The 15,497-nt window shown below is 44.9% G+C and overlaps 1 protein-coding gene across 1 annotated transcript in view; it reads right to left on the reverse strand.

Annotated features, from left to right (window-relative positions):
* Positions 1-15,497, reverse strand: part of PTPRE (protein tyrosine phosphatase, receptor type, E) — a 40,065-nt gene that overhangs the window by 4,899 nt on the left and 19,669 nt on the right. The window contains exons 9-16 of the mRNA XM_009892717.1: positions 13,401-13,520; positions 11,161-11,321; positions 7,796-7,931; positions 7,227-7,376; positions 4,764-4,857; positions 3,848-3,924; positions 2,797-2,931; positions 1,880-2,005 (exon numbers count right to left, since the gene is read on the reverse strand). Coding sequence (XP_009891019.1) covers positions 1,880-2,005; positions 2,797-2,931; positions 3,848-3,924; positions 4,764-4,857; positions 7,227-7,376; positions 7,796-7,931; positions 11,161-11,321; positions 13,401-13,520 — 999 coding nt within the window. The remainder of the gene's footprint in view (positions 1-1,879; positions 2,006-2,796; positions 2,932-3,847; positions 3,925-4,763; positions 4,858-7,226; positions 7,377-7,795; positions 7,932-11,160; positions 11,322-13,400; positions 13,521-15,497) is intronic.

Raw genomic sequence — 15,497 nt, forward strand, 5'->3', positions numbered from 1 at the left:
CCCCACCTCTCCCAGCCTGTCCTCCCAGCAGAGGGGCTCCAGCCCTCCCAGCATCTCCGTGCCCTCCTCTGGCCCCGCTCCAACAGCTCCGTGTCCTTCTGCTGGTGGGACCCCCCGAGCTGGAGGCAGCACTGAGGGGGGTCTCCCCAGAGCAGAGCGCAGCAGAGGGGCACAATCCCCCCTCGCCCTGCTGGCCACACTTCTGATGCAGCCCGGGATGGCAGCGGCTTTCTGGGTTGCGAACAGGCCAAATGCACAGGCCAAATCCAAAGTGCCATTAAAACAACCCAGCTCCTGAAACGCCCCCACCTTTGCACACCACCACCTGCTACTCTGAAACATTAACCGTTATGTGCCGTGTCTTTATGCTTCTGATTAAAAGCACCCCTAAAAGCTCAAACAGGTATTAATACCACGCTCCAGGAGTTAGCTCTGGACAGAGCGGGAGGCACGATTCCTATTTACTTTAACTGCCCTGAGATTTTTGCTTGCTCTTACCCATGGCTGCATCACGGTCACTGCATTATGGGATGTGGTTTAGCGGTGACTTGGCAGCGTTAGGTTAACAGTTGGACTCGATGATCTTAAAGGTCTCCTCCAACCCAAGTGATTGTATGATTCTATTATAATAGTTTATGGATGCGACCTTAATATTCTGGCAATTTTACTGCAGGATGAGATGCAGTGTATATATGCATCTATATATCTATATCTATATCTCGTCTTGCAAGCCACAGAGAGTTGAAAACATGAGGTCTCTGCTGATGCTATGTGCTTTCAAGGTGTCCACCATAGGGGACATCTGGTGAACGAGTTTGATGTGAAGTCTCAGGACACTGTTTGTACTGGAAGCCTGGAAGACGTCACCCTTACAAAGAAAAAGGTTTGGTCAGTCCTCCTTCCTCCCAGCTCTGCAGGAGATCTTTTAACACAATATTGCTTCAAATATCACCGGTGTGGTCTCGCTGGACTCAGGCACAACGCCAAAGTTACTTGGATTTCTTAGATCTGCAGCGGCAAACAGTTCTAACGATGCTGGACTGTAGTGCAAGGGTTTGGATATTACCTAAAATGCCGTTACTTGAGTTTGAAATACTTTCCAATGCGACAGAAGTCAACATGTGGACAGGACTCTCTACTTCGTGAAGCACAGTGTGTGCTCACGCTTAATCCACCACTCTCCTTCTTCAGGAAATAGAGAGTCCTTTAAATTTAAAGTCCTTTTGCTTTGCATGTGCCAACCAGTTCAGTGCATAAATTCTGTGCAATGCAGTAAGTCGTTCGATGCGTTATATTCTTAACTGCAAGTAATTTCTTTTTTTTGGTTCTTTTTCAAAAAGAGCAATGCAAGTCAGATCCTACAGAAACTATGCAGTGGGTGAAGAGACGCACGCCCAAAAATCAAACCCAGGTTTGGAGCAGATTGTGCCTGTAGCAGAGCAACGTAAAGGAGGAGCTGGTAGGCAGAGGCAAGTACACGTGCTCTTAAAATGCTTCATAGGATTTAAAAGTATTGAATCAAATGTTCTTTCATAGATATGTGGGAGATGGGAGAAAATACAAGAAAAACAGCAGCAACAAAACATTAAAAAAAAACCCCGAAGTCCAAAAATAAAATAAAATATATAATAAAAAAAAAAACAACACAAGAAACAAACCCCCACAGCCCACTTTGATTTAGGATATGTTTTACGAACCAAAATTTTCATCGGGTTTTAAGCAAAAATGCTTCATATAAGCTTCATCTTGATTGATAGAACGTTGGATGTTGATTAACCACATTTATCTTCAGATAGAAATTCCAGCATTGAAGTTAAAATAATCATAGTAGTAAATGCCTTCAAATGCAAAAAATCCTCTTGTAATTTAAAAACATTACCTGATTGTAGGTAACTAGGAAGTCCCTTACGCTTATGGCATCTAACAGACAGTCATTCTTTATTTCCACGGTTATCTCTCCGTGAGTTACAGAGCCCTCTGATGGCCAGTACTGGCAGCATTTTTCCTGCAAAATTGAGAGAGAATGGTAAACGTTCCTTGCATTTTTTTCCCCAGTTTCTACGGCGTCAGGAATCTCTGATATAGGAGGTGACATACAGCATAATAAACGCGTTCTAAACACTTTGTAATGAAAAGGCTAATAACCGAGAATACAATAATATTTATATAATACAAACTATTAAGATGAAAAGGGCTTAGGAGTCAGAGATGGGAAATGCTGCTTTAAAACAGATTTGAATAAAATAAGTAACTCCTGAAAGCAGTGCAATGTTGTTAAAGAGCCCCCCAAACCCAACAACAAAACCATTTCACAGCGCTAAAACACCCCAGTCGCAGCGTTGAACCCTGAATCTTCAAACTGTAGCACATGGAGGGTATACAGGACTCTCTTCATTAATTAACGATGTACCAGGAGAGGTTCAGAATAAGCCACTGGTGCTGACATGGGCAGAACAGGGAGGAAAATTTTCACGAAAGCTTTATCCAGCTGTTCCCAAATCCCAAACTGCTGTTCCACATCAGGCATCCCTATAAATTTTGTGCTTTTAATGTGACCGGAGCCCTCTCACGAACCACAATTTTCAGTAGTTCTGGTGGGTTTTCTGACAATTCAAGCAAAAGGAGCATCATTGGCTCACACCGAAGAGTGACGCAAGAGCTCATTTTAGAAAAGGCAAAAAAAAAAAATCTCGTATCGCCAGAAAGTGCAGGCAACAAATCGTTTATCTGTTTTAATGCTCATATTTTACAGGCGTTAAGAGCAACTGCTTTGCTCTGGAGCTGCGGGACACGTACCTGCTCCCTCTCTTGAACTTCTGTGAGCATAACGATGGTGTGGCACTTCCACTCCCACACCATCCGCCAGAAATCCTCCACTGTGTGCGGGAGCGGTCCCTGGGTGGCAATGAAGTAATCCTTCTGGCGATAGCCCTGTGGAGAAAGCCCAGGACGCCTTTATGTCGTGACACGTCAGTACAAGCGAAGCAGGAGGGAAGGTGATGGCTGGAGAGATCGCTGCTTGACAATGTAATGCTCACTGCAGATGTGGTGACACTCAGCCCACCCCATTCTTGCTCATTGCCAGAAACGCAGGAAAAAAATCCCCCAAATTCACAATCATAGAATGGTTTGGATTGGAAGGGACCTTGAAGATCACCCAGTGCCACCCCCTGCCCTGGGCAGGGACACCTCCCACCAGCCCAGGTTGCTCCAAGCCCCGTCCAACCTGGCCTTGAACACCTCCAGGGATGGGGCAGCCACAGCTTCTCGGGGCAACCTGCCCCAGGGGCTCATCACCAGCACAGGAGAGAATTTCTTCCTCATATCTCATCTCAATCTCCCCTCTTCCAGTTTAAAACCATTCCCCTCGTCGACCCAGAGTCCCCCCCAGCTCTCCTGTAGCCCCTTTAGGCACTGGAAGGGGCTCTGAGGTCTCCCCTTTTTGGCCTTCTCTTCTCCAGGCAGCCTTTCCCCATGCTAAATACGGAGGTGTTTTTCCTTTATAAATCGCAAGAGCGCATACTCATATCCATTAACCCAAACGCAATGGAACTGTTGGATATTGGTTGTATAGCCAATTTGTTTTTCTGCCTGTTTGTTAGAATTTAATAAAACCCTAGTTTATAAATCTCACAACAAGAATGTTTAGGTTGCGCAACCATTTAAACTGAAATTGCAAAGACCAGATAAGAAATGTATTTGGAAACTCATAGCCAAACCCAAACGAACGTTCTATGTTCTAATGTTCTTCATAACCCACGTTGATTGTGTCTCTTTAAAAAGACTTATCAGCAACAGCAAAATATTTGACTTGCGATTTAAATACATGAAAAATTTGTATACGTACATCTATGAAGGAAGCATTGATGTAGTCTGTATACTCTTGCCCTCTTTTCATTGACAGAATCACTCTGTTAAAATCATCTGGGGGGGAAAAAAAAAGAAAAAGTCTAGTCTTACTTTTCCTAACTGGACGTTGACTGTGCCACTATTACACGTGTGCAAGAACAAAACCAACAAAATCTGTTCTCTGAAAGCCAAAGAGTGTCTCAAAGACCTTATCCAGGATTTAGGAAGTGTGTGGAGGAGGGCCCCAGTTTCCCCACTGTTTTTTTTTTTTCCCCCATTCACACAGGATATGCCCAGCAAGGTCTGAAGCTTTCATTTTTAGGTGCAGACCGTACAGTGCTGCTCCAGTCTGTGCACGGAAACACGCAGAAAATACGTTGGTTTAAAAGGTGAAACTGCCGAATTATTTAATTCCGTCCCCAAAATATCTGATCGTAATGCGTTTTACATTGATAAAGTAAAAAACAATTCCTGAAATTGCCTGCGGACACTTTATAAGGGCCTTACACTTCCTAAGGAGAGGATACCGCTCTTTGCATCATCCCGTTCTCTAGAAACTTTAGAGCAGAGACACCCACGAAAAGGACGACAAAATCAAGGAGAAGGCTAAAGCAAACGCCCCAAAAAATGTGTTCTAGCCAAAAACGAAGCAAAACCAAAACCTAACACTTTGGACGGTACAACATTCAAATATTTGAAAATATTTGAATTTTACAGGCAGACAAATTAAAACTTTGCAGAATTCTAATTTTCTGCTCTGGGCAGGACGTCTATTCTTGAGTTATCCCAACAGAGCTGTGTTCTGACACGAGGTGTGGTGTTGTCAACCTATATATATAGCGTGTATATGACATCCTCAGGACAATCATGTACTTATAGCACTTGTTTCTCCGTATAAAAAGCGGATCTCTTACATGGGATAATCTGGATGACTCGAGCTTTCTTCATATTTGCTGGAAGATTGCCAGTTCTCATGTTTTCTTTCATTATTCGAACATTCGTTAACTTCTGTAATAAAACACACAAGCGAGGGTGAGAACTCCTTGGACCAGCAGCGGTTCTCGCTCACCATATCCTGCGCTCAGCGGGTTCCTAAATGTCTTTATCGGGTACAAATACCAGTCTATAAAATATCACTGGACACAAATGTCCAGTCTATAAAATATCACTAAGAGTAACAGTCATGTCATTTTTTCATACCGATAAATATTTAAGAATCGGAACACATGACCAGAGCATATCAACAAAGTTTAAGGGCTGTAAAATGACAGCAGATTTTGACATTTGGGGTTGGTTTGTTGTTTTTTAAGGCAGTTTTGGACTGTCTGAGGGTGGCTTTCAGAAGCACAGAGTATCTGTTCCCTTCGGAAAGGTCTAAGTTTCTTAAATTTGACCACTGGGAATTTAATTTCATAAAATCAGCCACTTTTGAAAATACCTTTTGATAAAAAGGTCTGCGTACCATTTTCTCGTGTTGATTTTAGTTTTTTCTTGCCAGCCCTTGGGTAAGCAGAGCCCGAGCGACCGGCAACCCCCCCATGGTTTATCTCCAGCCCCAGCAGCCGCCCCGGCGCCGCAGCGATGCCAAGGGGCTCTCCAGCCAGCCGGGCGCTGCACCGACAGCCTTTTCGTTCCCACATTGTTCCCAAGGACTTAAAAAAAAATCTCTTTTATGGACTTCACTTCCTTTACCGTCAAAACACAAACCGAATTAATGTGTATTCATACCCATTTCATTCATGTTACTATTACTACAACCCCGTTCCGAGTATTAAACTCCATCCTTTAGTGTTTCCCCCCCAGCGCACCACCTTCTTTCGGGTGCAACGAGGTTGCGTGAGTTTATGGATTGCCATGCACCGAATCCTCCAACTCCTCTATATGTTTTCAAGCCTTTGCAAGTGAAGAGACTGACGTTCCTTGTTATTTATTGAGTTTGTGCTGACAGCATTCCCAGGACACAGAAGACAAACACTGCTCTTGCCCCAACAATGCTTTTTGTAGTATAGATTACACACAAGATAACACAACAATAATAAGCTGCTTCTGCTGGGACGGGACTTACCAGATAAGGATCACGGTTACACAGTTGCATTTCAGCAACTATTTAATAGAAAGTCAATTTACATTAAAATTAATTTAATTTTCAAACTACAAGCAGATCTTCAGGCACTCTGCTGTATTTGCCAGGAATTGAGATTCGGGAGTGTATCTCAATTCTAGCAAAATCTCTAGTACTGGCAACAAACTCTTAAAAAGAAACCCTGACCTCCGAGAAATCACTTTTCAGCTACTCTGTAATACCGTGTTCAATAGACTTCATGTCGGAGACTCACACCGGGTGCAACGGCTCCACTCCCTTTCGGTGTAGGTGGGCTCAGCGCTGCTGGCCCATGTAAATGCCCTGCGGAATACATGGCAGAACGAAACGATGCTCCCTGCACCGTAACACAGAGCCTTGCTGGCACAGGGACAGCAAAACCAAATTTAGGAATGCTGGAAAAAGTTTTCATTCCCTCCAACAGACCCAACGCTTTCGATTTTTGAACTTGTCGCTAATCGTCAGACTGACTTTTACGTCGTTTTCTTCTCCCAGCTCCTAAATTCTGATTAAATTAATCCTTTAAAGGAAAGGGAGAACTCCAGTTAACACCTATATGTCATTTAATGCTTTAGACCTATATACAAAATAAACATTTTTGCATAGCAAAAGTCATAGAAAAGTTCTAACTATTTCCTCGGGATAATAAAGTCTATTTTTCATAGAATCATAGAATGGTTTAGGTTAGAAGGGACCTTGAAGATCATCGAGTTCCAACCCCCCTGCCCTGGGCAGGGACACCTCCCACTAGAACAATGATCTGCCAGTGCGGTTGCTTTCTGCGTTTGGGGTTTCTCCACCGCACAGAAATGCTTTGATTCTTGTTTTTCCCTGACAGGTCTGGACATTCAGCACAAGATGTGGCAATTCTCTGCAATTCTCTCTGCCATCAGCCACGACCGAGTTAACAATCCCACTGAGATGCAAATTAGGTGCACGTAAGCCAGTTCCCTCCTCCAGCATTATCTGATCTGGCATCCAGTACCAGACCGAAAGAATAATTCCATTTTTCTTTGATAATCAAACAGAAAGCGTATAGGAAAAGGTCCGTAGGATGATGTAGCTTTGAATGAGCGTTTGCAGAACAGGACGTTAGGCAAGGCCCCATTCACCGACTCCGCAGGACCCATTCACAGCTACCGCAAAATAAAACAAGTTGTTCCGTTTTGATGGACCTTTTCTTTTTAAGGTTACACTCTTCCTGCTTTTGAAGGATCTGTTTGGCTCAAGTGTTTCCACACTTCGAAATCCTACGGCAAAGACCTTTCATACTTACTTTAAATTCTTCTTCGAGCCCTATTTTGACAAGGTTTGGCGCCGCGTTGTGTGACGTTTGTAGATGTTTTTCTAAGGATGACACATCTAGCTCCGTGTCACCGTAGAGGTAGTATTCAAGTAAGGCTTGATAAATGAAGGAGTATTGCATCTGGAACCAACAAAGAGGTGGATAAGCGTACTACAAAGCAAGGAAGTGAAACGACGAATTCTGGCACTTCCATCTAGCCCTTTTGGTCTAGAATCCGCTCATTATCAAAATATACCATAAGCTAAACCAGAGCTTTCCCGTTGTATCACTCACCTTCTCTAAAATTCTGCTCTCTTGTGCATGGGGAAACCTGGACACGATACCTGAAGATAACCTGCCTTATGGTGGTCTTCACAGCCCTAAAATGCCCCTATCGTCTTCCCCAACCCCATCCGTCTGCTGGGCTTTGTGCATCTTCCAATTATCCGGGTGTGCAACAGGATGGGACACACTGGGATGAATATCAGAGTGGAAATACAGAAGCATTTGCTTCTTTGACTGTGAAAAGTTGTCATTTCAACCAATTGAAGTCCACTTACGTCAGTCTGAACCATCTGCGGACGCTGATTACGGATTCTTGAAACAAACTCGAAAACATCCACTTTCTGTTCTGCGTGCATCATGTCTATTATGGCATCTATAACGATGAACGTGCCCGTGCGACCCACACCAGCGCTTGAAAAGGAAACAAAAACAAACAAAAAAATCTCCATGGAATTACCAAGTCTGCAGGAATTGCCACAGCAACGACATGGGTCGAACTTATGCTGTTTATGCTGGACTGAAATATTCACTGTGAAAAACCAAATTTCCTTTTTTATTTTAGCAACGATAAAAACTTCTATGTTAGCAACTTTTTTGTTGCTAACATAAAAAGTCACCTCTTAACAGTGCAGCAATGATGAGATCAAAATCATATTAGAAAAGACCTTTGGAAAAAAAATGTGCTTGGCCAACTATAATAATTCAGTCTAAGATGAAATCTTAAATATTTTTTTCCTTATTTTTTAGTTCTTTTCTGCATGGTTGCTGTCACATGCCAGTTAGATAATAGTTACTTGTTGCAAGTTCTACACTTCCTAACACTGCCATGCCAAAATACTTTTTTTTTTTTTTTTAAAGAAAAATATATATATCCTTCAACAGCCACGAGAGGGAGCACGATCATTATAAATTACACAACTCCAGCAACTTTCGGCTCTTCCTTTCGGAGGAAAAGGGCATGGCATCCTGTGCTAGGCATTAATAGCTCTCCTTTAACCTTCTGTTAGCTTGCTTTGTACAGCAACTCCTGTAGTGTCCACAAACACGTCCTGAAACACGACAAAAATCTCTTCTCCGTCGCAGGGTGCCCAAAGACACGCGTCAATTTTTAGTCAGGGGACATCAGGCTTTAAATAACACCAGAAAAAAAATTATTGCATGCATAATATGACTTAGTTCATGTGTACACACACACATTTTGAACAACAAACACCATGTGAAACCAGAGCCCCGGAGCCCTCCTATTCCAGAGGTCTGGAGGAACAACGGAGACGAGCAGACCCATGGAGCACCACGGCCCTCCATCGAAAAGTCACACAACTTCTTCACAGTGAACAACGCCACTCTAACCTTCTGCCTCCAAATTCCTTTGCGTTCAGTCATCGGTTTGGCAGGCTCACCTCTCTCCTCGCCCAGCCGCGTCCCGGTCCAGCGCCCCCACCCGCCGGTCCCCTTGGTCCCTCTGTGACCATTGACCACAGGTCACCACCGCAGCTTCCACCCCACGGTGACCACGGCATCCTGCCCTCTCACTTCCTTTCATTCATGTTTGACTTCTGCCACCACGGAGGAGTCCACCTTGAGTCATACTGTCTTGACTCTTGGTTTACAGGGAATTTCCTTTTCCCGACGCGTCCTGGAAGCCACCTCTGAGCATGGGTCGCTCATCGCCCGTTCACTCTTGTCCTTCATTGCTCAGTCCTGTGAGCTTTTACCCACCGAGCCCCGTGCTCAGCCTGTCCCTCGCTTCATCACTTCTCTTCCCTTTGCAGACACAATCCCTTTTTACATATCCTTGTTCCCTCCCTGTGCCTCCGAAAGGTCACCTCGCTTCAGATCAGTGCTCAACTCTATCCCTGCGTGCTCCTGCTAAAGCTGATAATTTTACCAACCTTGACATTTGCCTTGGGAATTCCCTGACTTTATCCATCCTTACCCTCCTCCAGGGTAGCCCTTACTCAGCTATTCCTCAACATAGCTCTCTGCTCACTGAAAAAATACATTTCTGAAAACTTCTGGAAAAAAAAAAACATAGGCAGAAAATCAACCCCCCCCCCCCCCTTTTATCTGCAATCCTTTACTTCCAAAAGCTAAATTAGCCTTTTGTTAACTTCCAAAAAGATTCCGATGGAACAGTTTTTGCTCAGAATGACTGGGCGATATTTGTATAAAAGCTCACTAAAAACGGACGGTTACACACTATCGATGAGTTTCCCTTTCCTCTTTCAACAATTCAGTAGTGTCATATCCTGAACTGCAACGGAAATTAAGTGTCACCTCTCTCGTTCTTTATTTCTAGTGCAGGCTGAGGTACTGCTCTAGCCCCCGGCACTGACACATAACGGCGCTACCGCGTTCCGTTGGACCATTACATTTAAATCTCTGCAGATCGTTATTAAGATATTTTATATTTTCCTTTAATTTGTCTCTACTTCTGCTGATCAAACTCAGCACAGAATTTCCTGCCGGTGCAAAATACAGCTCAGGCGCAGTACGAGTCTCCGCAGAGCACATGGCGAAGGGCTATAAAAATATTGTGGGTTTCTCAAAGGAAAGACTACGTGAGACTACTACAACAAAACTCTTTTTTTTTTTCTTTTTTCTTTTTTTCTTCTGTTTAATGCTTTTCTTTAAGCCTCTTACATGTGACACCTGGGAGAGAAGATGAAGGCTAGCAAGGCAAGGTCTGGATGGAAACAAAGACACAAAAAGACTTCCTTGCTCAGGACTAACACGCTCTTTTTCAATGGCACGTACTTCAAGGGCTCTCGGAGAGTATTTCTAGAGGTCTGACACAAGCAAGAGAAAAAGAAACACACACGAATCTACAACCATTTCCTTAAAAACAAGACCCAGAAAGACAAAGCTGCTATTCTTTCCTTTTCATTCTATCCTCGCTATGCTAATTGCTCCTGAAAAGACGCTTCTTGCTCAGTTCTGAGCTTACAGTTGCTATAGAGATCGCAATTATTCTTTTAAAACTGATTTGGAGTTTGTTTGTGCTTTCATTATCGTAAGATTTCAAACAGTTTATAGCACAAGGCTGTAACAGCAGGAAGTTGCGGGGGGGGAGGGGGGCGACCGAAGGAGTGGGAATATGGTCTGTGTTGGTATGCAGTGCATTTTTAAAATTGCAGCATTTAAGTCTCTTAAATGCAAGTCTTTATTCAAAACTTTCTAGGCATTTAATGGATAATTCACTACATAGCGAACCGCAATTTTATTGTGGGAGAAGCGGAGGGGGGTGAACTCTCAGAGGAGCATTTTGTGGCAAAGGTCACAGATTTGTATCACGAGTCTGTTTTTCTGACAAAGAACATATTTACACCAAACACTGGATATCACTCATGGATTTAAAAAAAACCCAAAAAAACAACACACAACAAAACAACAACTTCTGTTTGAGTATTAAAGTGACAGCGGACACAGATCTTTTCAAATTGTTTTTACCCTGGGAGCTCAAAAGCTTACTATAGTCTTGCCCTTTAGAGAGAGAGATATGTATGTGTACATGTATATACGCACACAGACACACACACAGACTTCATAGCCCGTGAACGGAAAATTAGTATTTAGCCTTGATATTATACCTGTAACTCCAGACTAAGATAAGAGAATGGCTTGAAGAGCGCCTACATACCTACAGTGAACCACAACTGGTCCAGCGTGGGCAGGATTCAACGTTTTGACTTTTTTCAGGAATTTCAGCATCCCGATAGGCGTGAAAGGCACCCCGAAATCAGGCCAGCTGGTAAAGTGAAGCTGCGTAACGAGCCTCGGAGCTTTACAACCATCATGAAGCTGCAGAGAACACACAGACTCCGGGTTTGACATTTCATTTTTCGTGCAAAGATTTATAAACGAACTGCTCTGGTTATGTTTGACTTTAATTCCTGCAACACTTAGGGCCTGACTCAAGGGTTAGTAGTTTACAGTGTACATAAAATACAAACACAGAGTAAAACTACTATATATTATTAAAATGCATCTTTGCAGGGAAAACTGGAATAATCCCAGGATTGGATTGCAAAAAGTAAGACTCTCTGTTTATGTCAATAACGGATTCAATCCTAAGTCCTTTTTCACTTATAAAATCCTCATGATGCTTCTTTAGCGGCTTCAGGTGACACAAAATTCAGTCCAAAGATTCAGCATCTGCATCGCTATGAGATGCCAAATGTGAGCTTTTGCCATATCGTGTGTGAATAATGACAGAGGGGCTGCACCTCCCCTGGCCAGCTACCGACAGGTGCGTGATCTCTTCAAGAATACGAGAGAAGACACTAAAGAAGCAAGGACAACAGCGCTCAGCATCGTTTCACCTGACTTTGCTGACCACCTCAAGCTATCCTTGAGGTCGGAAAGCGTAGCTGTCTCCCAAGCTTTCAGTCTGTTAGCCAGCGGCAAGGCCGTTTCTTTCAAACTGGAGAGCGCCAAGTGGTTCTGGAAGGTTGCCTTGCCAATGGCTAAGCAAGCCTGACGAACACATACTCAGCAGAGATCAACAAGTGAAAGGCAGCTGGGTCCACTCATAAATTTCCCAGCCCTTCGGCTTATCCACAGCACGTACATCTCTCTATCGTTCCTTCTTTCCCATTCTGCTTTCCGAGCACAGCTTCTCTGAGCGTTTTTATCGGCAATGCCTTATCAGCGTCATAGTCATACCAAAGTGATCTGCACGCTCGATCACCAGAGTCTGCTTCACAGTTCAGAATCTGTAACTAAAGCTGAACAAATCCTCCCACAATTGGAGGGGTTCTCAGCTCTTCATGTAGTTCTACACAGCCATACGTGGTTTATCACCTCACATGAGCCTGAATTGTCTTCAGTCTTCAATCTGAATTAGACGGCCATTGCACCACACACCCAGCAGCCCTCCCTTTAGGGGCTGAGGACCTCTAGCAATTTGCTCCCGTGCAAGGCTACGCACGTTGGACAAGAGCAAAGTCATCCCTGCCACCTCTCTTGTGATCTAAAGCTTTAACTTGTGCCAGAGACCAAGGACACAACAGAAACCAAGGTGTAATGCTGGATGAGATTGGCCAACTAATATCCACAGGCTACTCCAAACCACAGAATCGTTGAGGTTGGAAGGGACCTTTAAGATCATTGAGTCCAACCATCAACCTCACACTGCCAAACGCACCACTAACCCACGTCCCTCAGCACCACGTCTGCCCGGCTTTTAAATCCCTCCAGGGATGGCGACTCCACCACTGCCATGGGCAGGCTGTTCCAATGTTTGACAACCCTTTTGGGGAAGAAATTTTTCCTAATATCCATCCTAAACCTCCCCTGGCACAACTTGAGGCCGTTTCCTCTTGTCCCACGGCCTGTTACTTGGGAGAAGAGACCGACCCCCCCTCGCTACCCCCTCCTGTCAGGGAGCTGTAGCGAGCGAGAGGTCTCCTCTCAGCCTCCTCTCCTCCAGGCTGAACACCCCCAGGTCCCTCAGCCGCTCCTCACCAGACGTGTGCTCCAGACCCCTCACCAGCTCCGTTGCCCTTCTCTGGACACGCTCCAGAATCGCAATGTCCAAACATATCCAAATTCACTCATTTGGCACAAATTTGTCCCAAAAAAGGTGAAGACACTGCTCCTGTGCTCCCTCCCTGGCAGCCACAAGGAATGACTTCCCGTGGCCCCTGGCTACAGGCCAGAAGAGCAGAACCTCTTGCAATCCATCGAACTGTAGCGGACATCATCACGTGTGCTGTCCTGCAGAGCTTCTCCCCTGCCCACAGGAGGTGCCAAATCTTTCTAGTTAAACGTATTTGCAAGCTGTATTTCCTGACTTTCTTTTAAGCAAATATTTGACATTGTGACAATTTGCTTTAAAAATAAAAACGAAGACCCAGCAAGAGCACTATTGTTACTTACCGACTGGACGCAGAACTTGCGGATGGTGTAGTCCACCAGAACTATGCAATCTTCCACTGACACGCGGATATTTCCGTAAGTCCAGCACCCTTGGTCAGGCCAATACTGATGACATTTTTCCTGCGCAAACATACAGTGAGTTTCCTAACACCAGAGCCTGCTTTCATTGTCGGTCACTCATAAAAAAATGAGGTTATTTGAAAAATAGAATACGTAAGTATGCAGAGTTTCTTATCTGGCGCAACACAGCTTTAACACTTTGCCTGCGCTATTGATGCTTAAATTTATGCAGGGAAGGTGAGAATAGCTTTGAAGTTGTTTTTTAACCTAGCCAGACCTAAATAACTTTCTTTTTGGGCTTGTTGTTGGTTTTTTTTTTTTTTGTTAGGGGGTGCCTAACTGTGGGGACTGTGATGTCTTGACTCTTTATTTTTAAAGCTTTGGGGTGTAGTCAGTGAGAAATGTGAAGCAGTCCTCATCGGAGTCATCAGGAACATCCAGATTTAACAGTTCTGGCTTCTCATACTGGGAATGTGCTCTTCTTACGGACCGCCTTTGCTCTCTGCGCTTCCTCAAGCGATACTACAATTGCAGTAAGACAAAGCAGAAGTACCCCCGCGAAGAGGCAGACAAGGAATGTCCACCCTCATACCTGCAGTGAGCTGACAGTATCTGAATTATCTTTTCGCTATTGTTAAAAATGCACGAAATTGGTATGAAGGCCAAATTTCACACAGCAGTACAGCACATCACGTCTCACAAGCGCGTCCTCATCTCCTTCCCAAAGCCAACTCCTGCTGCTTACCCCCATATTTCCCCATTGACAGGAGACGTAGCCCTTGGAGGGACAAAAAAAGCCCAACTCTCTGGCACTGGGTGGCTTCTGCCCCCTCTCTCTCTCCTCACCTCCACAACCACCAGGGAAACAAGTTTTTTTTATTGGGCACAAGTTTTCGAGGACTTTATATGTATTTCAAACAAGGATGTGGCATGCTCAGTGTGGCAAACTGTCCCCCAGGGGGAAAAGAAAATATTTAAAAAGCATCTTTTATGTTTCTGATGGTACATTTCCTTAATGTTTTAATGGGAATGAAATTAAATGTTTGACGCTTGTCGCGTGCGTCTCAGCATTCACCCAGTACGCACAGACAGTCTCACACAACAGACTGGGGGCCAGGAAGGAGTTCACAAGAAAAAAGCATTGGGTTTTTTCATTGTTATGTGCATGTGTTTGCAGATGACACCAAGCTGGGTGGGACTGTTGATCTGACTGAGTGTAGGAAGGCTCCACAGAGGGATCTGGACAGGCTGGATCGATGGGCTGAGGCCAACGGTATGAGTTTCAAGAAGGCCAAGTGCCGGGTCCTGCACTTGGGTCACCCCAACCCCATGCAGCGCTACAGGCTTGGGGAAGTGTGGCTGGAAAGCTGCCCGGCAGAAAAGGACCTGGGGATGTTGGTGGACAGCCGGCTTGAATATGAGCCAGCAGTGTGCCCAGGTGGCCAAGAAGGCCAATGGTGTCCTGGCCTGTATCAGGAATAGTGTGGCCAGGAGCGCTGGGGCAGTGATGGTCCCCCTGTACTCAGCACTGGTGAGGCCCCACCTCGAGTTACTGTGTTCAGTTTTGGGCTCCTCACTACAAGAAGGACATTGAGGTGTTGGAGCGTGTCCAGAGAAGGGCAACGGAGCTGGTGAGGGGTCTGGAGCACACGTCTGGTGAGGAGCGGCTGAGGGGACTGGGGGTATTCAGCCTGGAGAAGAGGAGGCTGAGGGGAGACCTTATCGCTCTCCACAGCTCCCTGAAAGGAGGGTGCAGAGAGGCAGTGGGGGGCCCGGGGAAGGGGTGGAGTCGCCATCGCTGGAGGTGTTTAACAGACAGGAAGATGTGGTGCTGAGGGACACGGGGTAGTGGTGGGTTTGGCAGTGTTAGGTTGGTGGTGGGACTCGATGACCTTAAAGGTCCCTTCCAACCTAGACGATTTTATGATTCTATATGCCAGAAAGAATTCTGAAACCTAACTCTCAGAAAAATGAATAAAGTTTTTATCTTCATTTCTAGCCAAACCCACCCACAAGCGCAGCCTTATGCTGCGACAA

The sequence above is a fragment of the Charadrius vociferus genome, unplaced genomic scaffold (assembly GCF_000708025.1).
Source record: "Charadrius vociferus isolate BGI_N301 unplaced genomic scaffold, ASM70802v2 scaffold38, whole genome shotgun sequence".
In the NCBI taxonomy this organism is placed as follows: domain Eukaryota; kingdom Metazoa; phylum Chordata; class Aves; order Charadriiformes; family Charadriidae; genus Charadrius; species Charadrius vociferus.